This window comes from Podarcis cretensis (genome assembly GCF_951804945.1).
Source record: "Podarcis cretensis genome assembly, chromosome: 2".
In the NCBI taxonomy this organism is placed as follows: domain Eukaryota; kingdom Metazoa; phylum Chordata; class Lepidosauria; order Squamata; family Lacertidae; genus Podarcis; species Podarcis cretensis.
The window spans coordinates 555,072-582,913 of record NC_137171.1 but is presented as its reverse complement, the minus strand read 5'-3'; the positions used below and the strand labels follow the sequence as shown (position 1 = coordinate 582,913).

The 27,842-nt window shown below is 43.6% G+C and overlaps 1 protein-coding gene across 4 annotated transcripts in view; it reads right to left on the bottom strand.

Moving 5' to 3' along the window:
* Positions 1-27,842, bottom strand: part of PBX4 (PBX homeobox 4) — a 55,039-nt gene that overhangs the window by 22,634 nt on the left and 4,563 nt on the right. For all 4 annotated transcript variants that reach the window (XR_013836377.1, XR_013836378.1, XM_079967846.1 and 1 more), the window contains exon 2: positions 16,604-16,677. Coding sequence is in view for 2 of the 4 variants with exons in the window: in XM_079967846.1 (XP_079823972.1) it covers positions 16,604-16,677 (74 nt within the window). In the remaining 2 variants the exon portion in view is untranslated. The remainder of the gene's footprint in view (positions 1-16,603; positions 16,678-27,842) is intronic.

Here is a 27,842-nt window from a genome sequence, read left to right as displayed (position 1 = left end):
AGACACACTTTTTTCCTCCTAAAAAGTAAGGGGAAATGTGTGCGCGTCTTATGGAGCGAATGCAGGCTGCGCAGCTATCCCAGAAGCCAGAACAGCAAGAGGGATCGCTGCACAGCTCTAGCTTCTGGCTTAGCCCCTCAGTCCCTTCCCCCACCTCCTGGAAAAGCCCCCAAGAACCACGCTCCCTTTAAAGAGCGGCGCATGTCTGCAGCTCTTGGGGGCTTTTCCCTGAGGAGGGAGAAGGGCAACCGTCACTGACGGGCTGCCCTTCTCCCTCCTTGGGGAAAAACCTGCAAGCACTCTAAGCGTGCGCTCTAAGCACACGCTCTAAGCGGCTCGTGAAAGGGAGCACTGAGCAGAGCCTGGGATGCATGCAGGCTCTGCTCAGCACTCCCTTTAAAGAATTTTTTTTTCTTGCATTCCCCCTCTAAAAACTAGGTGTGTCTTATGGTCAGGTGAGTCTTATGGAGCGAAAAATACGGTAGATGCTGAGGAGGGGGAAGGGGTTACATTTTCATTGCCCCTTTCCTCCAAGTAGTATACAAGATTCTCCCTCGTTCCAATTTATCTTCAGTAGTTTAAGGCAGGCATAGGCAAACTCAGCCCTCCAGATGTTTTGGGACTACAACTCCCATCATCCCTAGCTAACAGGACCAGGGAATTATAGTCATGATGGGAATTATAGTCTCAAAACATCTGGAGGGCTGAGTTTGCCTATGCCTGGTCTAAGGTGACCCAACAGAGAGTTGTTAATGGAAACAGAGAACCAATTAAAATGGAAATACTTTAATGAAATCTGAGAGAATGTAACAGATTGGTTGCAATATTTTCAGTTAAATGAAATGTTTAACAATGATAAAAAGATAGGATTTGCGTATGAAATCTCAACTTTTCAGAGAGAAATAATAGAAAATGAAATGAAATTAATTTCTAAAATGTGCAATCTGTTGTTGGAATGGGAAACGAAGGATGAAGAGATTAAGTCAGTCATGATTAAAAGGGCACAAGGTGTGGGACATAATATTCAGATGATGGAATGGGAAAAATTATAGAAGAATAATATAAAATTTACAGCATGTGTGGCGGTTAAAGAAAATTACATGAAAATGATGTATAGATGGTATCTAACTCAAGTTAAATTAGCAAAAAAGTATAAAACTAAGGAAAGCAAGTGTTAGAAATGTAAAGTAGCAGAGGGGACATTTTTTAATTGCTATATTATAAAGAAATATTGGGAAATGATTTATAATGAAATGAAGAAAATGTTTAGGATAACCTTTATTTAAAAAGCCAGAAGCTTTTTTAATAGTTATAATAGGAGTGAATCTACCAAGAGCACAAAAGAATCTGTTTACGTATACAACAACGACCACACAAATTTTACTAGCCCAACATTGGAAAGTAGATGGTGTCCCATCTAAAGAAGATTGGCATGTTAAACTAATGGAATATGCTGAAATGGCAAAAATGACGATGAAATTAAGAGGAAGAGACGATAATGAATTTAAGGAAAAATGGAAGATGTTTATTGCATATATACAGAAGCAATGTACACAGGTTAATGTTAGCAGGGTTTTAAGAATACTTGTAATATTATCATAAATGGATAATAGATGATTTAAATATGTTAGAAACTTAATAATGGACATGCAGTATTTTGATAAATAATTGAACCAAGAAAGGGATTAGGGGGAAGTTAATTTGTTTTGTTTTTGTATTGTTACCGTTTTTTATGTTTGTTATTTTTGGAAAATTAATAAAATGTTACTAAAAAAAGAACAGAGGTTTGAAAAAGAGTCATCCCACATTGGTTGCTTTCTTTCATGTGTGTGCAGGCCAAGGTTGCTGCTTCATATTTCTCATTTAGTCCCTATGCCTCTCCTGCAGCCCCACACACTTCCCACCCTTACTCTCTGTGCTCTCTAAGGTAGGTGGAATTGGGCTGCAAGAGAGGCAGGGCCTCAACACACTTTCCGCCTTTTCCACAATCCAACTTTCCCAGCCCAGGCAGGGCAGAGCACAACGGCTGAGCAATGACAGGATCTCAGATAATGCAGATCACCTGGGACTCAGGAATAGCTCTGCCCAGAACATCAACTGGCAGGTTGTAGGAGTCAAATGGCTGTGAGCATTTGCAATGCCACCTGTTGCAGCAAAGCACCCAGTGTGTACACACCTGCATCCTAAATTCATCTCACCAGACCTGAAAGAAGCTCTCAGAAACTATATTAGTCATAAATAATTTTTATTAAATCCAAAAGATTTAACAGGATTCAAAAATTAGTCACAGGTTATAGTGTGGGCTTTTAATTGCATGGTAACTTAAGTTCCCATGTAAAAGAGCTTCTCTTCATTCAGACAAAGCACTTTATTTTCCAAGGAAAGAATGGATTTGTCTCTGTTAATTAGCTGAGAGAACTGTTATCTTCATTAAATTGCCTCAAAAAATCACTTGAACCGAATTACTTTAATATTTATCAGTTAATTAATCAATTAAATGAGTAATAGTACAACAATAAATTGACTAAAAGAAACGTTTCCATTGGTTGGCAGCACTAATTTTTATGAATGCTTTTAATGGACAATTCTCAGCCCCATAAACCCCTGAGAACCTGGGCAGCCACATCCACTAACATGCCATGGTTTGTTCTGATAGCTAATCATAACACTCTCTACATATTCATCAAAATGTAAAATAATTAGACTGAGCCAAGTGAAATTCCCATCATTTCTAATTAGCCCTTAATTAAAACACATCACAACCTAAGGTACTGAGGCCTCACTCAATATGCAAATGCAATCATTGCAATATATTTACATATCATTAATTAACATGCTGCGGTGCTGTAATGAACTGTACGAGAGCACCGGTGCCAAAACAAGAATGATATGCCATTTGTTAGGCTTGTTTTCCAGTCCAGATTTTTCTCTTCCATGTAGCAACAGAGCAGCAGGGCTCATAGTCCTCTCTTATGATGGAACATTTGTGCTACTAGAGAGGAAAAACATATCTATTGATTAACTGAAATATTCAAGAAACAGACACAGGATGATCAAGCTGATTCAGTCAACTGAAGTTAAGCCCCAGCTGAAATGTCCAGTTCTCTTCAGGTACCAAGGAAGATAAGGTTCAACTAGTGTTAGGGAAACGGCAACAAATGTCAACAAAAACAGCAGCACTGGCAAACAGTGGTTAAAGGTTTCACTCAAGAGAAACTGGAAGAAGAGAGGGAGCTCAGTGACAATGCTAATATTTAAGTCAGGCTTCCTCAACCTCGGCCCTCCAGATGTTTTTGGCCTACAACTCCCATGATCCCTAGCTGGCAGGACCAGTGGTCAGGGATGATGGGAATTGTAGTCTCAAAACATCTGGAGGGCCAAGGCTGAGGATGCCTGATCTAAGTATTTGAATGGCAATCCTTAATTTGCTCATGTAGAACAAGTCAAGGCCTCTGCAGGCCTGAGCGCCCAACCCCACTTACTTTGCACCTGGACCGCAACACACCCTCTGATCCCAAGGACCTTATAATCTACCCTCAGATGCAAGATGAAATATTTTGGCCATGCAACTCCATTAAAATCAAGGAGGATGAGAGACAGGGAAGCATCCCTTCTGATTCCTCATTCTTAGTGCTACTGAGCAGCAGCAGCTTTGGCAGAGTCTTCCCTTCCTTATAAACCTCAGCTGCTGATATTAACACTGAGAAGAAGATAGTTTAATGAGCTAATTTCCATATATATCAGCAGCTCAAGTATTCTGGCTCCATCCAATGACTCAGTGTTGTCCTGGCTCAGTTCAGAATATGACCACAGCTAAAGGAGCTGCCAACTAAGATTTTACTGGAATATATTCCTATGCCTACTTGCTTGGGAGTAAGAAAGCATAGGATCAGGCTGCACATGCAAAAGCAACTAGAAACACTAATATGTGCTGCTGCTCCTCAAAGTGCATGGGCATACGTTCAAAGATATTTCAGCATTAAAAAAAGAACAGAAAGATGCTCTCAGGTCAAATCTAGAATGCAAACACACAATACAGTTAAAGCACGTGACTTCCCCCAAAGAACCCTGGGAATTGTAGTTAATGGTGCTGGGAATTGTAGGTAAAAGGTAAAGGTAAAGGACCCCTGATCACTGCAGATGGTGACAGCAGCCACGAAATTAAAAGACGCCTGCTTCTTGGGAGAAGGGCAATGACAGGCCTAGACAGCATCTTGAGAAGTAGAGACATCACCTTGCCAACAAAGGTCCGTATAGTTAAAGCTATGGTTTTCCCAGTAGTGATGTATGGAAGTGAGAGCTGGACCATAAAGAAGGCTGATCGCCGAAGAATTGATGCTTTTGAATTATGGTGCTGGAGGAGACTCTTGAGAGTCCCATGGACTGCAAGAAGATCAAACCTCTCCATTCTGAAGGAAATCAGCCCTGAGTGCTCACTGGAAGGACAGATTGTGAAGCTGAGGCTCCAGTACTTTGGCCACCTCATGAGAAGAGAAGACTCCCTGGAGAAGACCCTGATGTTAGGAAAGATGGAGGGCACAAGGAGAAGGGGGCGACAGAGGACGAGATGGTTGGATAGTGTTTTCGAGGTTACCAGCATGAGTCTGACCAAGCTGCGGGGGGCAGTGGAGGACAGGAGTGCCTGGCGTTCTCTGGTCCATGGGGTCACGAAGAGTCGGACACGACTAAATGACTAAACAACAACAAAGGACCCCTGGACGGTTAAGCCCAGTCAAAGGCGACTCTGGGGTTGCGGCGCTCATCTCCCTGTTTGTCCACAGAAATGCCGTTTACCTTCCTGCCGCAGTGATACCTATTTATCTACTTGCACTGGTGTGCTTTCGAATGGCTAGATTGAAAGGAGCTGGGACAGAGAAACAGGAGTTCACCCCATCGTGGGGATTCAAACGGCTGACCTTCTGATCAGCAAGCCCAAGAGGCTCAGAGGTTTAGACCACAACGCAACTAATGTTGGGAATTGTAGCTGAAAAGTAAGGTAAAGGTACCCCTGCCCGTATGGGCCAGTCGTGTCCGACTCTAGGGTTGTGTGCCCATCTCACTTAAGAAGCCGGGGGCCAGCGCTGTCCGGAGACACTTCCGGGTCACGTGGCCAGCGTGACGAAGCTGCTCTGGCGAGCCAGCACCAGCGCAGCACACGGAAACACCGTTTACCTTCCCGCTATAAAGCGGTACCTATTTATCTACTTGCACTTAGGGGTGCTTTTGAACTGCTAGGTGGGCAGGAGCTGGGACCGAAAGACGGGAGCTCACCCCGCCGCGGGGATTCGAACCGCTGACCGTGCGATCGGCAAGTCCTAGGCACTGAGGTTTTACCCACAGCGCCACCCGCGACCCAGCTGAAAAGTATGATGTTACAAAAGGAACAGGACAGGGATGTCCCCTGTCACCATTATTGTTTATACTGGTTCCTTGAAGTTCTGGTGAACATTATAAGAGCAGAGGAAAGTATAAAAGTATAAAACCAAGTGGCTCGTTTTAAACTCAAAACTAAAGGTAAAAACTAAAATGTCGGTGAAAAATATGAATGTACTATTAAAAGAAAAATTACAACAGATCACAGAAATACGTGTGGGGAAGAAATGTATTCAAAGACTATTACATACCTACATGGAAAGAAATTAAGAATAATTTTGAAGTATGGGGAAGGATGAAATTATCATTTTGGGGTAGAATATCTGCTGCAAAAATGAATGTGAGGGGAGAGACTTCATCAGGCAAGGCCTCCTTCCACCGGCCTTGCCCCACCCTCCAGTCTCTGCTTCTCAATTTGTATTGTATTATTTTATGCACTGTGGCTTGCCTTTGTTTTATTGATTGCAGTTTAGAAATTATTTAACCATTTGATAAGAAAGTCAACCTACGAGGTATGGGATAGGTACAAGAATATATTAGAACAAAGAACACCATGGTGGATTTCTCCATTGGAAGCAATCTCAGTTAAAAAAGTAAATATGAGAAGCGAGTGGGCCACCTATAAAGACTTGTTAAAAGAGGCAGGAGACCAATTAAAATTGAAAAAAGAGGATATTAGAGAATTGTTAACAGACTGGATGCAGTATCATCAATTAAATGATGTTTTCAAGGTTGACAAAAATGGTTTCGATATGAGATCAAGGTTTGAAATAGATCTGTTGGAAAATAATGTGAAAGTTTTATCAAAAATGTACAAATTAGTTTTAGAATGGAATAAAAAAGACGAAGAAGTTAAGCCAGTGATGATACATTCGGCTAGAGACTTTGGATATAATATCCAACTTTCATCCTAGGAAAAGTTACAGAAAGAGGAAATAAAATTTACTACATGCTGTTCGTTGAAAGAAAGTAATATGAAAACAATATATCGTTGGTATCTAACACCGAGTAAAATTGCTAAAGTGTACAAAACAAGTTCTAAACTTCTCCACGACCCTTCCCCTCTGCAGGGAGGTGGGACCGATTCGGATGGTCGGCCCCGCCACTTAATGGATCCAATTGGCTTCCAGAGAGTGGTAGGGGATGTTTTATCCCAAGTTGATGGCCTTTCAGCTGATTCCCGCTGGAATGCGGAGTTAACCAGGGCTATTGACTGTCTGGCTCCGAAGCGCCCTCTCCGGTTGCATGGACAGCCCCATGGTTTCCCTGGAGCTGAGGGTGATGAAACAATTGTTGAGACGGCTAGAGCACCGGTGGTGGAAAACTCATTCCGAATCAGACTGGGCACGGGCTAGAGCTCAACGTCGAGACTACCAAGTGGCAATGGTGATGGCGAAGAAGACCTTCCTCACTGCCTCCATTGCATCTGCAGAAAACAGCAGCAGGAGACTCTTTCAGGTGGTTCGAAATCTATCGGAACCACCTTCGTCACCAGGGCCTGGTAGGGACCCCAAGATCTCCTGCAATGCTTTTGCAAAGTTTTTTGCAGATATCAAGTCGCTCGGATTCAGAAGGAGGTAGACTCCACCGTGGGAGCAGGGCCAGGGCGGAAGAGTGCTAGAGTCCTTACTAGTCATGTTAAAGGTAAAGGGACCCCTGACCGTTAGGTCCAGTCGTGGCCGACTCTGGGGTTGCGGCGCTCATCTCGCTTTATTGGCCGAGGGAGCCAGCGTACAGCTTCTGGGTCATGTGGCCAGCATGACTAAGCCGCTTCTGGCGAACCAGAGCAGCGCACGGAAATGCCATTTACCTTCTCGCCAGAGCGGTACCTATTTATCTACTTGTACTTTAACGTGCTTTCAAACTGCTAGGTTGGCAGGAGCAGGGACCGAGCAACGGGAGCTCACCCTGTTGCGGGGATTCGAACCGCCAACCTTCTGATCGGCAAATCCTAGGCTCTGTGGTTTAACCCACAGCGCCACCCGTGTCCCTTCTAGTCATGTTACATGGGATCAATTCCAATCTGTCACCTCCGAGGATGTGGACAGGCTTGCTTGGACAAGTGAAACCAACCATCTGTCAGGACTTCCGGGTTAGCGTGATCTGGTTAATGGCGGATTCCCTCCGAGCTCCGGAGGGAATCGGCTCCGCTGGAGAAGGGTTCTACCGCGACGGCGACGCGGGGACCCTCAGAAACCGCAGGCGCTGAAGCCTGCGGACTTGGTGACTCGGCGGGCACCTTAAGCGCCCCCCGACCCACGAAGAGCCTTTTTAAAGGCTGCGGAGAGGGTACGGGGAGCGGCGTGGTGCTGTGAGTGGACCGCTACTGCAGTGGAGTGAAGCCGCGAGCCATGGCCGGAGGCTGCTGACTTTCTTCCCTGAAATTCGGACTTTAATTAACCCGTGAGTAGAATGGAATTTGGACTTTAAAATTTTTACCTTTGAATTCGGTACGATCGGGGGATGTGCTAAAGGGAAGTCCGCACCCCCCCTACTTACAGAAGATTTAAAGCAAGGATCGGAGAACTAAGGTGGATAGTTTTTTCTTTTCGGTGTGTTTTAAAAGATAATATTTTCATGAGTTTGACAGAAGAAGATTTGTGCTGGAGAGTAAGAGTGGAATTTTAGAAGCTTTTGTCTAAACCCCCCCCCCCCCCAGACCCGGGAGTGCCCTGTATGTGAGCTGGAGAAAAAGGAACAAGGAGTTTGACAGCTGTCAAAGGAGCTGTCAAACGGGCAGTGAAAGTTAAAAATCTTATTATTTAACACCTCTCTGGACTAAATTTGTTACATTTGAATTAAAGTGGTTGGGAACAAAGTAGTGAAATAACAAAGTAACGGACTGTTGGGAAAGGACTATTAAGTAACCAGAATCCCCCTAGGGGAAACATTGAAACACTACAATGGCTGCAGATGGAAAATTACAGGCAGAGATAGAAAGAATGTTTTTTCTCGTGGGAATATTGCAGGAGCAGACTACGGCTATGAATAAACAACTTATAACCTTGAACTCTAAAATAAGTGACTCTGCTGAATGCACAATGGACTTGACCGGAAAAAAATCTGCAGCTGAATTAGAAGAGATAACTTTGGAACAGGAGGAGAGGGAACAAGGAGTGGAGCAAGTACAGATGGAGAGTACCAACCAGAAGCCTACATTGTTAGAACATAAAGAAGAAGACCTTTGGATTACAAATCTGCGAAAGATGCGAAAGAGGAGGGAGGAAGCCCCCGGAACACTTGGAACATTTGAATTTAAAAGAAACAAGAAATATGATTGGGGCTTCCTCTTTGAGTATGGAAGATCAGCTGACCTTTTGCAGCAGCTGTTACCAAGTACTTTGGATGGAAGAAAATCTGATGAGACTGAGCTAGAACTCCTTCGAGACCCGATGACCAACAAAGAGGGCTACCAACAAAATCGGCAGAGAGAGACTGACAGAGACTTGAAGGCCTCAGATGTGAGGAATCCAGGCTAAAAACTGTTTTTGTGGACATTCATTTGGGAAGGGACAGAAACCGGGGCGGGGGGGGGGAGAAAGAATTTTTAAAAATGTTTATGACCTTTGTGTTTGATTATTATGACCTATTTTTAAGATAAAAGGGAAATTCGTGGAAGGAATTTGGGTCGACCTTAGAAAAGGATTTAATATTTATAAGAAAATTGGATAAGTAAAATTTGGCCAAGTAATAAGAATCAAGTATTTTTTAAAAAAATATATATATATAACAACAATATGTAAAGGATGAGAGATATGAGCTTGCTGAGCTAATTCAATTGAATTAGGATGTATGAAGGGGGGGTGGGGGGAGGTCAAGAACTGGGGTTAGGAAAGTAAGGACATGAAACCTTATATGCGTTGTCTTTGTCTGTGTGTGTCTGTGTTTATAAAATGTGAAAATCCAATAAAAATTTTATAAAAAAAAAAAGAAACCAACCATCTGTCTCCTTGATCCTTGCCCATCCTGGCTAATAAAAGCGAGCTGGGGAGGGCTGGGCAATGGGCTCTGCGGGGTGGTGAATGCTTCCCTCTGCAAGGGAGCCTTCCCAGACCTGCTGAAAGAGGCGGTCATTAAACAGCTTCTTAAAAAACATCTCTAGACCCGGCCAATATGGCCAACTATCGTCCAGTCTCAAATCTACCATTCTTGGGCAAGGTGATTGAGCAGGTGGTTGCTGAACAACTCCAAGCACGCCTGGAGGATGCAGACCATTTGGATCCCTTCCAATCGGGATTCAGGCCTCACCATGGGACTGAAACTACCTTGGTTGTGCTGGTTGATGATCTCCGGTGGGCTAGGGACAAAGGTGAGAGCTGTTTCCTAGTTCTGCTGGATCTCTCAGCGGCCTCTGACACCATCAACCATAACATCCTTCTGGACTGTCTAGAAGGGCTGGGAGCTGGGGGCACTGTCATACAGTGGTTCCGCTTCTTCCTCCTGGGCTGTGTCCAGAAAGTGGTGTTGGGGGATGAGACCCCTGGGCTCTCAATTGTGGGGTGCCTCAGGGTTCTGTCCTCTCCCCCATGCTTTTTAATATCTATATGAAGCTGCTGGGAGAGATCATCAGGGGGTTTGGGCTGGGTGTTCATCAGTATGCAGATGACACCCAGCTCTACCTCTCTTTTAAATCAGAACCAGTGAAGGCGCTGAATGTCCTGTGTGAGTGCCTGGAGGCAGTTGGAGGATGGATGGCGGCTAACAGATTGAGGATGAATCCTGACAAGACAGAAGTACTGTTTTGGGGGGACAGGGGGCGGGCAGCTAAAAGCATTGTTACACTGCTTTGACAAATTTTCTGCTAATGCACATTTTATGTCAAGGAAAAACATTACCTACACCACTGCAATTAAAAATGGAGCAGAATTTCAAAAGGGGCACACTATTGAACATAGCAATAATTACTGAAAATCCCTGACCCATCTCCGTACCATTAGTTGATTATTTATTGATTATTTATTAACAGCATTATAAGCCAAAAAGGCTCTCAGAGCTGCTAACAAAAATCAGTTCTAAGATGGTCCCTGCCTTCAGGTTCACAAATAAATAAATACATAAATAAATAACATATAAGTACAGTGGTACCTCGGGTTACATACGCTTCAGGTTACAGACTCCGCTAACCCAGAAATAGTACCTCGGGTTAAGAACTTTGCTTTGGGATGAGAACAGAAATTGGCGCAGCAGCGGCAGGAGGACCCATTAGCTAAAGTGGTGCTTCAGGTTAAGAACAGTTTCAGGTTAAGAACGGACCTCCAGAACGAATTAAGCTCTTAACCAGAGGTACCACTGTAAAGAGGAATGTGGGAGAGGAGCAAAATGCAAGTTCAAGCACAAGTTCTTTAATTTATGGTCCATGGTAGTGGCTGTTTGTCTGTCTTGCCAAGGAGAAAGAGCCATCCCTCCTCAGCAGCAGACTCCCCCACCAAGCTCTCATCCAAGATAAGCCCTGGTGACAAAGAATCCTCACCGGAGGGGGCAGGATGGAGTTACCCTCCTTTCTGGGAATATGAGAGACAGTTCTGGCTCTCTCATCCACTGGGATGTTTGAATTGCGCAGGCAAAATGTGAGCATGTGGTAGAAGTATTTCTAGTGGTGATGAGTGACACAACACTGACTTCCCAGGTTCCCATTTTGAACCTCTTCACTGCATATCCTCCACAGCATTAATAACAACATCTTCCATTATTCTTCCACTGTTGATGCTCTTTGCATATCTTTACAGCGGGGGGGGGGGGGGGGGAGAGAGAGAGAGAGATCTGACCACCAGGATTATCCTGTTCTCCAGAGAGTATTTTGGGGGGCAGAATAATGTTTTGCTGAAACCCCCACAAGTGCCTTCTAGCACTAAGAGCTTCACAATTAGGAGTGACACATGCAACCAAGTATATATATATATATGGAGAAAGCTAGAGAGTTCCAGAAAGACATCTACTTCTGCTTCATTGACTATGCAAAAGCCTTTGACTGTGTCGACCACAGCAAACTATGGCAAGTTCTTAAAGAAATGGGAGTGCCTGATCACCTCATCTGTCTCCTGAAAAATCTCTATGTGGGACAAGAAGCTACAGTTAGAACTGGATATGGAACAACTGATTGGTTCAAAATTGAGAAAGGAGTACGACAAGGCTGTATATTGTCTCCCTGCTTATTTAACTTATATGCAGAATTCATCATGCGAAAGGCTGGGCTGGATGAATCCCAAACCAGAATTAAGATCGCCGGAAGAAATATCAACAACCTCAGATATGCAGATGACACAACCTTGATGGCAGAAAGTGAGGAGGAGTTAAAGAACCTTTTATTGAGGGTGAAAGAGGAGAGTGCAAAATATGGTTTGAAGCTCAACATCAAAAAAACGAAGATCATGGCCACTGGTCCCATCACCTCCTGGCAAATAGAAGGGGAAGAAATGGAGGCAGTGAGAGATTTTACCTTCTTGGGCTCCATGATCACTGCAGATGGTGATAGCCTGCTCCTTGGGAGAAAAGCAATGACAAACCTATACAGCATCTTAAAAAGCAGAGACATCACCTTGCCAACAAAGGTCCGTATAGTTAAAGCTATGGTTTTCCCAGTAGTGATGTATGGAAGTGAGAGCTGGCCCATAAAGAAGGCTGATCGCCGAAGAATTGATGCTTCTGAATTATGGTGCTGGAGGAGACTCTTGAGAGTCCCATGGACTGCAAGAAGATCAAACCTCTCCATTCTTAAGGAAATTAGCCCTGAGTGCTCACTGGAAGGACAGATCCTAAAGCTGAGGCTCCAAAACTTTGGCCATCTCATGAGAAGAGAAGACTCTCTGGAAAAGACCCTGATGTTGGAGGGCAAAAGGATATATATATATATATATATATATATATATATATATATCTGAGGGTAGAATATCTTGGTTTCTTACAGCTTGAAAACATGTTTCTTTTTTTCTTATGAATCAAACCAATGACAAACATTACCATACAGTACTTGGTTTAAAACCCAGTAGTTCTGGTAAGGTTCATGTTGCCATTTCTGCCTTAGCACCAACTTCTGCAATTATTCCAGAACTCTTCCTCTTTATTGAAGGCAGTGGTCTGAGGGCAATGGGGGATGCCAAGAACCTTTATATTCAAGGATCAGGGCATTCTTAGGACCCCTCCAACAAACGTGAATAATGTCAAGTGCCCTTGTTGATCAGCAGTCTGTCTTAAAATTAGAAAAAGTCAAAACACAAGAGGTGGCCTAGAATATATACTTGACCAAATGGACATAGTGGCAGAGAATCACCACATTTAGTGAGAGAAACACCAATTTTTCTCATAGTTTACCATTGGTTCTTGCAAGCATGCGGGCACTTGACTGAAGAGAAAAGGGAAGAGGAGAGCACAAACAGAAGGCCCAATATTTGAAACTGATTCAGAACTGAGAACAAGCATGTGACCCTTTATCGTTAAAACAGAGCCTCAACCCTGATGCTACACTATGACCAGGTCTTTGTTTGCTTGAAGCAGTAACATCTGCTCCCCATAATTTAAATAAGGAACAGACAGGCCATCAGACATTCAAAAACCTATGAGACCTAAACAAATCCGACGTAACTATGGGGCTGCAATCCCTTGGTACAAATATGTTCAACTTGAAATGAATTTCAACTTGCACATTTTAAAAGATGCAAACTGCACACCCAGAAAGGCAAATCCCACCAGGAAACACATTTCATTAAGCAGAGTTTGCGAATCCATGCTCTTTCAGCTGCAGAAAGGGAGAGAACAAACCCAATAAAAGATAAAACAGGCAGCATTCTCCTAGTTCTGTAAAGCTATGTTACAATAAAGGCCAATTGCTGTTAAAAGAAAACAGAATATGCTACCCATAGAGCAAGCATGCCCAGGTTGCTCTTTGCAATGTTTCCTAAGCCTTTTCTAGCCCAGGAAATATCACTGTAACCAATAACATATATCTGTAGTTACTAGAGTAAAACCCACGAAGAGCAGCCTCTTCTCCTAGTCTTTCCATTACTTTGAACATGTATAGTTACAGGCCTGGGTTATGCGACATAAAAAATAATTCTCAAGTTACTGAAAATCTAGTCACTAAAACCTTGAATAAGCAATTGATTTCTGAGCATCAGGGATGTGTTTCTAATTCGTATCATATACAGAAAGCAAATGTAACCAAGGATAGAGACAGACACTAGCTTTCAAAAGGGCCGAAGGAGGTACAATTCTTCATTTTCCATTACACTGTTTTCTTTTATCCCCTTGCTGTCTATGGTCAAACAGGCTTTGAAGAACTTAAACAACCTGCAAAACCTGTCAACTGAGAGGACAGAAGGATGAGTGTTCTAACAGAGGGAATAATATATTCCAGCCTAAAAGAATAAACTGTCAGCTGAGAAGCTGCTGTGTCCCATCTCACCCCAGCCGGAGTCAACAGGCAAGTTACTCTCTCTCACAGCCTCTGTCATACAGGGATAATAATGCTGGCTTACTTTACGTAGCTCGTGTAAGGATTAATGAATTACCGTGTAATGTAGAATGAACACAGTGCTATTATTAATTATTGTTAGGGAAAGACCTCTTTAAATATTATGTCTTTATTATTGTTTTCTCCACTATTATCATGTAAATAGGTGTGGCTTCATCGAACTTTAAGCTGCACTGAAGAAAGGAAAAGCTTCCCCACTTCAACTAAAAAAAGGTGTGTGGATAAAGAAAAGGTTAAATTGGGCAGTAAAACTGTCACCATTGAGTGGAGATTACCACAGACTTCTGCCTTCCCACAGAACTTTCCACCTAATCCTCTCCTTTGGTTTGATTGTAAAAAAAATCTCAAAACACAACCAGACAGCACAACCCCATCATGACCACAAGACAATCACCTGAGACAACCCATTTGGGCAGTGGCGTAGCGTGGGGGGTGCAGGGGGGGCCGGCCGCACCGGGCGCAACATCTGGGGGTTAGGGTTAGGGATAGGGTTAGGGGGCGCAAATCCAGGGTTAAAGGTAAAGGTAAAGGTACCCCTGCCCGTACGGGCCAGTCTTGACAGACTCTGGGGTTGTGCGCCCATCTCACTTAAGAGGCCAGGGGCCAGCGCTGTCCGGAGACACTTCCGGGTCACGTGGCCAGCGTGACATCGCTGCTCTGGCGAGCCAGAGCCGCACACGGAAACGCCGTTTACCTTCCCGCTGGTAAGCAGTCCCTATTTATCTACTTGCACCCGGAGGTGCTTTCGAACTGCTAGGTTGGCAGGCGCTGGGACCGAGCAGCGGGAGCGCACCCCGCCGCAGGGATTCGAACCGCCGACCTTTCGATCGGCAAGTCTTAGGCGCTGAGGCTTTAACCCACAGCGCCACCTGCGTCCCAATCCAGGGTTAGGGGGCGCAAATTACTTGCCTTGCCCCGGGTGCTGACAACCCACGCTACGCCACTGCATTTGGGGCTTCACTGAGTGTGACAGAGTGCGAGACAGAGAGAGCGGACCCACAAGGCACCATCAGTTTGCACCCATGCAAATTACACTGAAATGAACAGCGCCTGGGCAAGAAGAGCTCAGCCATACCCTTTCACCACTCCCCACAAATAAAGGCAGTCGAGTTTCCCGCATTTGGGGAAATCGCAGGGGTCAGCACACCCACAGTGAAGTGGAGGAGCCTCACCCTGGGAAAACCTCCTTCATGATCAAGGAATCTCCCCTGCCAGGTAAGGATACTACTCCTGTTCATCTGAGGGAGGCTTGTGCAGCACTGAAACACAAGGATGTAGTGTCTGTGGGTCCAAGAGACTAAAGAGTCAAAATCAGAAACTATATCCATTATTGGGTGAGCAGGTGCAAAGAAGGACAAAGGCCCTGTACCTTTGGCCATTGTGCAAAAGTGAGAGTTTCAGAAGGTACAGCTTCTCTCACTCCTTAATTACTAAACGCTCCTGCTAACATCCCCTCTTCTACACAATTATTTGAAGTAAAGAAGCCCTGGCTACTTTTGCATTTGGTCCATATACCAAGATCACTTGCATGTTAATCCTGTACAGATGGAAGACGATCCCAACCACAGTCCTAACCCTGCAGGTAGCCACTTGCTTGGGGGCAAACAAAAATTTCTTCTAGGTGATGAGTTTGCCAGATCTACTGCTCATGCCTCGCTCTGGCATACAGGAATATGGAGACAGGCTGGAAAATATGTTGTACTCATCTGCAAGCATGCATGAATTGTTTACTGAAAAGGCAAAGAACAGTGTAAGAGATGTATAGTTCACATGAATTTTAGAAAACTGCCCGCCAGTCCAGGTTGACAGTCAACATTATCTGCCATTCACAGATCTTTGTGTCATGAGATCTACGATTGCTGTAATGGTTGCATGCCAGACCCAGCATAAAAAGCATCACCTGCCATTACCAAGCTGATTATGTTATTCTGAATATTATGCAAATTACATTCATTATGCAGAAATTAAATTATACAAATTAGCCACAGCTCTCTAGAGCAAGACATTTCCACTGTGGTCTTCCATGTTCAACAAGTTGTCTATCCCATAAAAGAGGTTTGTCTACAATCCAAATACAATCAACTCGGAAGAATAAATACAACACGGAGGTCATCAAAGTAGAAAGAAATATTGAGAAATGAATGGTGTTTGTCACCAAATAGCTGATAACACTGGGTGGCTTCAAGCAAAAGCCATTCACTTCTAGAAAGTTAGCATGAAGGGAAGATGATGTTAGCCCTTGATATCTTGGCTAATGAGAAATGTAGCATACATGTAGCATGGGGGGTGTATGTGTTTAAATAGTCAAACAGCCATCCATCTTTTTTTAGTACATACACTAGTTCAAACAACATACAAGTACTTTACAAGAATGCCTGGATATTTTCAATTTACTAATTTAGGTCACAAGCCTACACAGAAAGTTTGGCTGCTAAAATCCTAATGAAGTCAATGGGTTTAAACAGTGACTCTCTGAAGAGATGTACCCCAAAGTCTGTTCTGTTTTGTTTTCTAAATTGGTCCTATTTCTTTTCTCTTTTCTTCTTATTTGTGTGTCATCTTAACTCTGTACACTTGTAATTATGTATTTTTTATCTTTCCATAAAGAAAGGACATGTACCCCAAAGTCTCACTGATATCAGCTTGTGGCTGGAAGGCTACAGTGCATTAATGGTAAATTTAGCACTTAAAGACAGTACAGCAGCCCATGTGCCAGAAAGATTAGTTTTCAGAAATGAATTTTGTATAAAAATACCAACACACCTGTTTTTTCTTTAATATCGCATAGCACACTGAAGAGAGCAGGTTTCATTCGGTGGCAATTCAAGGCATGTTTCCTGAAAAGGAGGAGGGGGAAACAGGATGAATGGCAAAGGAATATAACAGATAAGAAAAAGAAAAAGGTATAACAAAGAAACAGGCAAAACATTCCATTCAAAAGCCACAGTCCACATTGCACCAGAAAATTGCTCTGCAAGGTTTATTTACAGTCTGAAATGCCCTACTGCCTATACTAGCTAAGCACCAGGAAAGTTAAACTTGCATAATTATACAGATGCTTGTGTATTTTAAGAGCATATGGGAAGCCTCAAGGCTGTATTCCACATTAGCATTCTTGCACTTCCTTTAACAAGGCAGCCTGCTTCAAAATGAGGAACGCTATGTAAAACCACAAAAGGAATATTTAAGCATCCTGCTGCTTAACTCTGCACCAGCAAAGCCACAGAACTGTCAGAATCCCAATCTATTATTCACTCACAAAACACAAGAGTGAAAGATCACTCTACCAGTCTTAAAAACAAACACTACAATTGATATACAGCGGCTAAAGTCTTCACAGACCCTCTAACCTTGAGTTATCAAGGGTGTCAAATTCAATGGACAGGGGGAACAAATTCCACGTTCAGGGGATGCCCAGGAGGCCTGCTATTAGTTATTCACTAATAAATGTCACTTCCACCAGAGTCCCCAATTTCACCGATGTTCTTCACCAAAATCAGTAAAATCAGAAGTTGTGTCAGCAGTTCTGGCAACTTACACAGCATTTATAGCCTGAATATGAGAACACAATGGTGTTCTATTTTGCCATGCTGTGTCCTGGAGACCCCAGGAGCAAATGAATATATGAAACTGTCTTACATGGAGTCAGACCATTGGGCTATGAACAGCCTTCTTACCTGCAAAGTGTTTTCTATTAAACAAGGATGTAAGCACCTATCACCAGGCACAGGCTCTTATGGAGTGGTGGCCTCCTGCACTGTTAGTCTCTGAAGGGCCTGACAATGTCTCTGAGCTGACGCTCATAAACTACAAAATAACTCACTCAACCACCACACTGGCCAAAAAACAAAGGTCATGTAGCCCAATGCCCTGCAATGCAGGAATCTTATCTACATCATCCATGACAGATGACCATCCAAGCTCTGCTATAAACCCCCAAGAAAGGAGGGTTCACTACCTCTTGTGGTAGTCTGTTCCACTGTCAAATAGCTCTTACTCTCAGAAAGTTATTCCTGGTGTTTAGTCGGAATCTCCTTTCTTGCAACTTGACTCCATTGGTTTGGGTCCTCCAAAACCTGGAGCAAATGATTCAGCAGAGGAAACACAGCCCAGAATAACTAAGGAGATAGTACAAGAATACTTGGCTAGTTTAGATGTATTCAAGTCTCCAGGGCCAGATGAACTGCATCCAAGAATATTAAAAGAACTGGCAGATGTGATCTCAGAACCACTGGCAGTCATTTTTGAGAATTCCTGGAGAACAGGCGAAGTCCCGGCAGACTGGAGGAGGGCCTATGTTGTCCCTATTTTCAAAAAGGGGAAAAGAGAGGACCCAAATAATTACCGCCCGGTCAGTCTGACATCAATACCAGGGAAGATTCTGGAGCAGATCATTAAGCAAACAGTCTGTGAGCACCAAGAAAGGAATGCTGAAAATGGATTTCTGAAAAATAAGTCATGTCAGACTAACCTGATCTTGTTTTTTGACAGAATTACAAGCCTGGTAGATGAAGGGAACGCAGTGGATGTAGCCTACCTTGATTTCAGCAAGGCATTTGACAAGGTGCCCCATGATATTCTTGTAAAGAAGCTGGTAAAATGCGGTCTTGACTATGCTACCACTCAGTGGATTTGTAACTGGCTGACTGACCGAACCCAAAGGGTCTCATCAATGGTTCCTCTTCATCCTGGAGAAGAGTGACTAGTGCGGTGCCACAGGGTTCTGTCTTGGGCCCGGTCTTATTCAACATCTTTATCAACGACTTGGATGATGGACTCAAGGGCATCCTGATCAAATTTGCAGATGACACCAAACTGGGAGGGGTGGCTAACACCCCAGAGGACAGGATCACACTTCAAAATGACCTTGACAGATTAGAGAACTGGGCCAAAACAAACGAGATGAATTTTAACAGGGAGAAATGTAAAGTATTGCACTTGGGCAAAAAAAATGAGAGGCACAAATACAAGATGGGTGACACCTGGCTTGAGAGCAGTACATGTGAAAAGGATCTAGGGGTCTTGGTTGACCAAAAACTTGACATGAGCCAACAGTGTGACGCGGCAGCTAAAAAAGCCAATGCAATTCTGGGCTGCATCAATAGGAGTATAGCATCTAGATCAAGGGAAGTAATAGTGCCACTGTATTCTGCTCTGGTCAGACCTCACCTGGAGTACTGTGTCCAGTTCTGGGCACCACAGTTCAAGAAGGACACTGACAAACTGGAACGTGTCCAGAGAAGGGCAACCAAAATGGTCAAAGGCCTGGAAACGATGCCTTATGAGGAACGGCTAAGGGAACTGGGCATGTTTAGCCTGGAGAAGAGGAGGTTTAGGGGTGATATGATAGCCATGTTCAAATATATAAAAGGATGTCACATAGAGGAGGGAGAAAGGTTGTTTTCTGCTGCTCCAGAGAAGCGGACACGGAGCAATGGATCCAAACTACAAGAAAGAAGATTCCACCTAAACATTAGGAAGAACTTCCTGACAGTAAGAGCTGTTCGACAGTGGAATTTGCTGCCAAGGAGTGTGGTGGAGTCTCCTTCTTTGGAGGTCTTTAAGCAGAGGCTTGACAACCATATGTCAGGAGTGCTCTGATGGTGTTTCCTGCTTGGCAGGGGGTTGGACTTGATGGCCCTTGTGGTCTCTTCCAACTCTATGATTCTATGATTCCTATCCAGAGCTGAAGAAAACAAGCATTTTCCCGCCTCCATGTGAACAGCCCTTCAGATATTGAAAAATGGCTCTCATATCTCCTCTCAGTCTCCTCTTAACCAGGTTAAACATATCCAGCTCTCTCAACTGCTCCTCATAAGTCATAATCATTTTGTTCGCTCTCCTCTGCACACCTTCCAGCTTGTCAACATCCCTCTTAAATTGTGGTGCCCAGAATTGGACACAGTGTTCCAGGTGTGGTCTGACCCAGGCAGAATAGAGTGGGACTATGACTTCCCTTGATCTGGACACTAGACTTCTGTTGATGCAGCCTAGAATAGTGTTTGCTTTTTTTGCTGCTTCTGCATCACACTGCTGACTCATGTTAAGCTTGTGCTCCACCAAGATCCCTAGATCCTTTTCACATGTACTGCTAGTAAGCCAAGTGTCCCCCATCTTATATTTGTGCATCTGGTTCTTTCTGCCTAAGTGCAGAACCGTACATTTGTCCCTACTGAAATTCATTTTGTTAGCCTGAGCCCAGTTCTCCAGTCTGTTTAGGTCATTTTGAATTCTGATTCTGTCTTCTGCAGCATTCGCCACCCCTCCCAGATTGGTGTCATCTGCAAAGTTGACTAGCATCCCCTCAATTCATTCATCCAAGTCATTTATAAAGATGTTGAACAACAACAGGCCCAGGACAGAACCCTGTGGCACCCCACTTGTCACTTTTCCCCAGGATGACAAGGAACCATTAATGAGTCCTCTTTGGGTTGGGTCAGCTACAAATTCACCTAACCATTACCTCTTTCAACCCACATTTTACCAGCATCCTCACAAGAATATCATGGCGGACTTCGTCAAAATCCTTACTGAAATCAAGGTACACTATGTCCACAGCATCCCCCTGATCCACCCAGCTGGTAACACTATTTAAAAAAAGAAATCAAGAAGAAAGAATAATAAAGATTTTTTTATTAACAAATTTTAAAAATCTGTTATGCAAAGTAGTGTGCTAGATAAGAACTTACATGTTTGGGGTGGGAAGGGGAGGCAAAGCAGCCCGTGGAAGGAAGCAGCCAGCAACAGCTTCTGTACATGTGAGCGTCTTCTGCTGCTGCATGACTCAGCTGATTCGTGGGGCAGAGCAGCAGCAAAAGAGGCATGTCTTCGGCATCACAGCAGTGCCAGCCTGCCAGATGGAGATGTTAGGTGCTACCAGACAACTCCACTTGCTTGCAAAAGGCCAATTGCCGGTCATGAAATGTGACTGGCGCCTGGTTGGTTTTGAACACTGCCACCACCCTTATCTGCCCAACAGAAACGAGGAACCTGTAGCCGTTTAAAGGTTGTTGTACTGCAGCTATCACCAGTCCCAGGCAGGATGGTCAATGCTTAGGGATTATGGGAGTTGTGGTCCAGCAGCATGTGGCAACCAGTTTCCCATCACTGTCTTAAGCTACACCCAAATGCAAGTTTTCTTCTGAAGCAAGCATTAATATTTGCTTTCCGCTTCCCTGGACAAAGAATTCAGAAACCAAAACGCACTGTTCTGATGATATCTACCATCACTACAGCTGAGCTCCTGGCTGCATTAACATGTCTCTCGAGAGCAGGAACTTCTGCATTCATATCAATATACAACATCCTAAGACATAAATGGAGGCTTTTTATATATTAGTCATGGCATATACAGTACCTCTATTTATATGCATAGGCAAGGTGAGAAGACATGGATTCTAATGAAACAACCACCTGTCTAAGCACAAGCTATGAAAAATTTCTTCAAATACAAAATTAAATTGTACATGGATCATGTTCCTTCAAAACAGAGTATCCAAGAGTTACGAATAGACATGTGAAGACCTAGGGGGGAGGGGGAAATCTAGAAAAAATAGGGGGTCTGTTTTTCCCAGGCCTTCACATCTCTAGATCCAAGTTAGCATTGTAATGTTTTCTCCAAAGATTCATTCCCCATGCAAAAGCCACGCAAGCACAAAAGCAGCCAAGAGAACAGACAAGCAATTGATTGGTCTCTGATGGTTACAAAAGCGCTTCCCCCATATTAAAATGCCCTTTCTCATACCCTGTATGTGCCATTTTTTGACAAATGCTTCACAAAGCACCTCGCTCCACCTGGTACCTGGCAACTTCAGCATCAGCTCAAAGCAGATCTCTTTTGAGGTCAACTCCACAGACCAGCAAGCAGGAGTTTCATTTCCTTGGAACACCAGGGTCCCCAGAGAAACTGCAGGTGCTCCATTTGCATGGGTGATAAACACAACTTCCTGCCCTGGTCAATGGCCAGGCCTCACAGGCTCCTGGAATCTTGTTATCTATTGGCATGTGGGAAACAGGCAATAGCTTACTGCAGTGTTTTCAAACTTTCAAGAAACAGCTTGTCTGTCAAAGAACTCCACGTTTCTGCCATGGTCTGCCTAACCACTACACTTGCAGAAGATTCTGGGACATTTCCTAGGGCAGACATTGCTTCTGAGATACTGGCAAAGTCCATGGGGCCTCATGGTCACCAGCATGGTCACCTCCAGAGCAAGTGAATGCTCTGGAACCAACCCTTAATTACAGGGAAACATTAGCGATGGGCAACCTGTCTTTTCTGTTACTGAACATTTCATTGAGGAACCCCAGATAAGATTCTGGAAAAGAAATCTCAAGGTTGCCCAGAAAACAGTTTGAAAATCACTGGATTATTGGGTACACAAATTTCAGGTCAAACCAACAGCCCACTGCTAAATGTCTTATCTCCAAGAGTAAGCCAGCAGAGAATGCTTTAAAATATAATGCTGCAGAACAAACAGGGCAATTTTTATTTTGCTATACAATATTTGTGGACTACTTTTCAATCATGCGTATTCTCAAAGTAGCTCATAATAATAAAATCAGATTCATAGTGGATTATACTGCCATCACAATTTTAGATTTGGAATACCACCAGCACTCAGAGGCACATGTGGCTGTGGCTCTTACGCTGCTTCGCTGTCAGTAATATCCAGCCCCCGAGAATCCAGGGCATTTAGGGTCACCTTCATCATACTGTCTTGTCCACAGACTGTACAGTGGTACCTCGGGTGAAGTACTTAATTCGTTCCAGAGGTATGTTCTTAACCTGAAACTGTTCTTAACCGGAAGCACCACTTTAGCTAATGGGGCCTCCCGCTGCTGCCACAGTATGATTTCTGTTCTCATCCTGAAGCAAAGATCTTAACCTAAGGTACTATTTCCGGGTTAGCGGAGTCTGTAACCTGAAGCGTATGTAACCTGAAGTGTATGTAACCCGAGGTACCACTATAGCTATTTCTGCTAAGAATCTAACTTAATCTCCAGGCTCTCGTGGATGGAATGTGAGGTTTCTCTCCTGTTATCTGATGTTGCATTCTTTACTTTTGCTTGGTATTTCATGCTTTTTGGTTTTAGATACCGGTACGTTTGTATTCTTATTGCACAACACTCTGGGACTTTTTGTGAAGGACAGGTAGCAAATATTATCTATGATAATTAAATTGCCTAACCTAATTGATGGACAGCCAGATGGACAAGGAAAATATTTATTAATTAATTAATTATTATTATTATTATTATTATTATTATTATTATTATTATTATTATTATTACTACTACTACTACTACTACTACTACATTAAAACATTGGGCTTCACCATATTCCATGAATATAATAATGCACCAAAGGGCAATACACCACCTTGTTTTTATATTGCATTTCTATTAAGGCCAGAACTACATATCACGTGCAAATACAATCAGCTGTAGTCTGCTGCCTGGCAGCCCTTTTGTTTTAAGCACCACTTCAGGTGGGTACCATTCATACTGAATAAGCCATGTCCCAGTCTAGCTGTTCTGCTCCAAATCTCCTTGCACTTAGAATACATCATACATTTTCAAACCAGGAAGCGGGTCGTCATGGGGTGGAGTGTGAGGATTAATATTTAACTGGCACCACAACCTTCAGGATATGTCAGGTTGTAGCTCTAAGTGCAGCCTTGCGCATCTCATTAAAAAAATTCCCAAGTTGGAGCAGTCACAGCAGATCAGTGACAATGCACCAAAATCAATGGAATTGAAAGCCAGCCTCTCTTTTATGCAGGGTAAGAATTTCAGAGTGCACCACATGAGACTGCAGAAGAGCAAGGGAGTGATATTTCTGAAGGTTCTCATGTAGAGTATGTTCTCTGTATGGGAAACTAGCACAGCAGTGAGAATGTTTTAGCGTAGAATTCCTCTCCTTGGTCTAGTAGTTCCCCATTTGCAGGGAGCTTCTTACATAGAAAGTTTGAAGTGGTGGAGTCCAGTTGTACCCCCAGTATTGATATATTTAACAGAATCATATGCTGATACTTTTCATGGGCAGCACTACTTCAGGCTGAAATTTGTGTTTTTCATGTTCCCCTCCCAAGAGCTTCCTATACAAACAAATCTAGCATGCCAGGAGGATGGATTCAGCAAAGCTTTCTCTAGGATTTATTTCTATATGTACAGAAGATGGGGAAAGTGGAGGCATTTAAGCAGGCACCCCTCCACCAACACTCTGAATATATAAATTGGCCCCAAGACTCTTGGAAGAAGAGACACAACAGTTAGAGCAACTGAGGCTGCAATCTTATACACACTTATCTGGAAGCAAGTCCAACTGAACTCAATGGGGGCTTCTTCTGAGCAGACATGTATAGAATTTCACTTTGAAAATACAAAGGAGAAACAGTGGGCCTTCATGCTACATGGTCCATCCCCAAAATCATTTGGCTAAATAAAATTATTACATTAAATGTTGCCTTAGCAAGCAATGACAAATACAAATAAACCATCGCTATCAGATTTCATAAAGTTCAAACTCAGTATAGAGATCCGTCAATGAATAATATTGAGCTCATAAATTAAACTCTCCAGAACTTGCTTAAATACTCAATGGTAGCCAAAGTTCATTACTCATTCTTGGGACAATACTCTTCCAGGACTTCTACATTAATCCCATAGTTCTACAATTTCCATAGCTGAAAGACTCTACAGGAAGCCAGCCCACTTACTCCTGTTGCAAAATTTCTAAATGCACTGCATGCAGGGCTACTTTCGAAGACCGTCTGCAAACTACAGTTAATTCAAAACACAGCTGCAAGACTGTCAACTGGAATTAGGCGGCAGAACATCTCTCCTTAGTGATTAAACAGCTGCATTGGCTTCCAACTCAGTTCCAGGCACAATCCATGGTGCCAGTTCTTAGCTTTTAAGGCCTTCATGGTTTAGGACTACAGAAGAATCATCTACAGTGGTACCTCAGGTTAAGAACTTAATTCGTTCTGGAGGTCTGTTCTGAACCTGAAATTGTTCTTAACCTGAGGTACCACTTTAGCTAATGGGGCCTCCCGCTGCCGCTGCGCTGCCGCCACACGATTTCTGTTCTCATCCTGAAGCAAAGTTCTTATTTCTGGGTTAGCAGAGTCTGTAACCTGAAGCGTCTGTAACCCGAGGTACCACTGTACAGTGGTGCCTCGCAAGATGAAATTAATCCGTTCCGTGAGGCTCTTCGTCTAGCGGGTTTTCCGTCTTGCGAGGCATTCGTCTTACGGGGCACCACTGTATCTCCAGCCAAGTCTGCTGATACAGTACAATGACTGATATTTTGGGACCCTTCTGCAGCACTTGCAAGCAGGGACCACCTCACCCAGGGAGGTTTGACTGACACCTACCTTGATATAATTTCTGCACTGAATATCTTTTTATTTTCACAGGTCTTTCAAATGTGAAACTGTACCCCTGATTATTGATTTTATGCTGGTCTTTTTATCTACTGCTTTTAGAGTTTATTGCTTTATTTTTATTGTGGTTTTATCTGCCCTTCTTCTGAAACCTGTCCTACTTTTTTCTTTAAACGGTTGAGTAAGTTAGGCTTCTTAATCAACAGATTTTAAACATTTTAAACAAATGCACGTTACAACGGGGGGGGGGTTCAAACAGCCACCTCAGCTTTAGTTTAATGTCAAATCCATACTTGATTTTTGTGTATAGGGACTTTTGAAATTTAATGATGTTTTAAAAATATTATACACCAGAATACTTAGGTATCTGCCACCCTGGAAGGCAGACTCTTTAAACAAGAAAAAGAAAGAATCTTACATTAGAGTAAATTCATTCAACATTCCACAGCTCACAGCAGTCACCCAGCCCAGTCTAACCTAACAGACTTAACAAAACATGGCACAAATTGCCTGCTTCTATTGAGATTCTGTTCCTCGAAGAGGTGGCACCCTGCTGAACACGAAAGGTAGTAGTTTGTGATTGCACAAAAAGTCAAATGTAAAGATCCAAGTACACAACATAACTTTACTTCCTCTGGCAGAGTGCAGGTCTCCAAGGGCAACACAAGCAGTAACATTCTGAATACAAGCAGAGGGCTCAGACTGCTACCAAGCAAGGTTCGCTCCAAGACTCAGATTAATAAGACTGGCCTTGACTGCTGTCAAAGAGGCAATAAGGCTGCCAAGTGGAACATAAAGATGCCCCCCCCCCCAAGCAGGAGAGTTCCTACTGACCAGGAAGTGCAAGAACCAATAACAGTAGATTTCTGGCTTTGTTTTAAGTGCTGAATTTCTTATTGCTAATACAGTGGCACCTCAGGTTACATACGCTTCAGGTTACAGACTCTGCTAACCCAGAATTAGTGCTTCAGGTTAAGAACTTTGCTTTAGGATAAGAACAGAAATCGTGTTCCGGCAGCGTGGCAGCAGCAGGAGGCCCCATTAGCTAAAGTGGTCTTCAGGTTGAGAACAGTTTCAGGTTAAGAATGGACCTCAGGAATGAATTAAGTACTTAACCCGAGATACCACTGTACTCACAATACTTCATAGGGAACAGTAACAAACTGTTATGAGATGTAGCAGCACTGGAGCATTCTAGTAACACTGAGACTTGTAGTAGTGTAGTCAGCCCACATTACATGGAGTGCTTGGATTTTGTTCCATAGGTACCTTTACGCCCAGCATTGCAAACTTCAGGCCAGTACATGGCTCTCCTTTGACCAGCCAGGCTGAAGTTTTCCTTGCACAACTATGAATAAATGTCAGTATATGCCTGTAAAAATCTTTAAAAGCAATCCTTGAGGACAGGTACCTGTCCGCATGCACCTGCTCATGTAGCTTTTCAAGTTACTGCACTAGTTGAGCATCCTGGTGTATTGCTGCACAAGTGTACACTACAACTCATGGTGCTGCACCTTGCAGTTAATCCTTTCTGCATTTCACCATGCACAGCAAATCAAAGGAATGTGGAAACTGGCACATGAATGAAATGAGGAGAAAAAGAGGGAACACACCCCTGCACGAAGGAGGAGAGAACATCTAAATATGTATCCACGGATAATTTAGAACGTAAACTGGGAAATCGTTTTAGAGAGCAAATATACAGAGTGCTACTTTGTTTTACGGTGCCACAGATGAAGATTCTAAGCTGTCAAAATGAATAAATTAAAATTTAGTGTACCTTAGAGGTTCTCTTTTCATGTTTCTACATGAACGGAAATATTAACATAACCCAATACTTATACCTCAAATGTATCTGCTGTACACTGGCACTACCCCAGAGCTACTGCTGCAAATGCATAAAGGCTTCAGTCCTAAGGCCACTTATTAGGCCATAAGGCATACTAAGTTCAATAGCTTACTTCTGAGTAAGCATGGCAGAGGGTTACACCAAAAGAACAAATTACACACAGAGATGTACACACATATATACACCTAGGCATCCTAACCCAGCCTGGGTCCACAGTTGAATGTATGCATTTTTGTTTATGGGTCCTCCTATCATTGGATGACGGGACGCAGGTGGCGCTGTGGGTTAAAGCCTCAGCGCCTAGGGCTTGCCGATCGAAAGGTCGGCGGTTCGAATCCCTGCGGCGGGGTGCGCTCCCGCTGCTCGGTCCCAGCGCCTGCCAACCTAGCAGTTCGAAAGCACCTCCGGGTGCAAGTAGATAAATAGGGACCGCTTACCAGCGGGAAGGTAAACGGCGTTTCCGTGTGCGGCTCTGGCTCGCCAGAGCAGCGATGTCACGCTGGCCACGTGACCCGGAAGTGTCTCCGGACAGCGCTGGCCCCTGGCCTCTTAAGTGAGATGGGCGCACAACCCCGGAGTCTGTCAAGACTGGCCCGTACGGGCAGGGGTACCTTTACCTTTACCTTTATCATTGGATGATTCCACCACATCAACAGGATGGGAATTTATTCTTGGGTTCAAGCAACACCCTTCCACAGAATTCAATTCATGATGGAGCTGCACACTGCACAGAGCAAATATTTTGCTTCATATGCACTGATGTTTC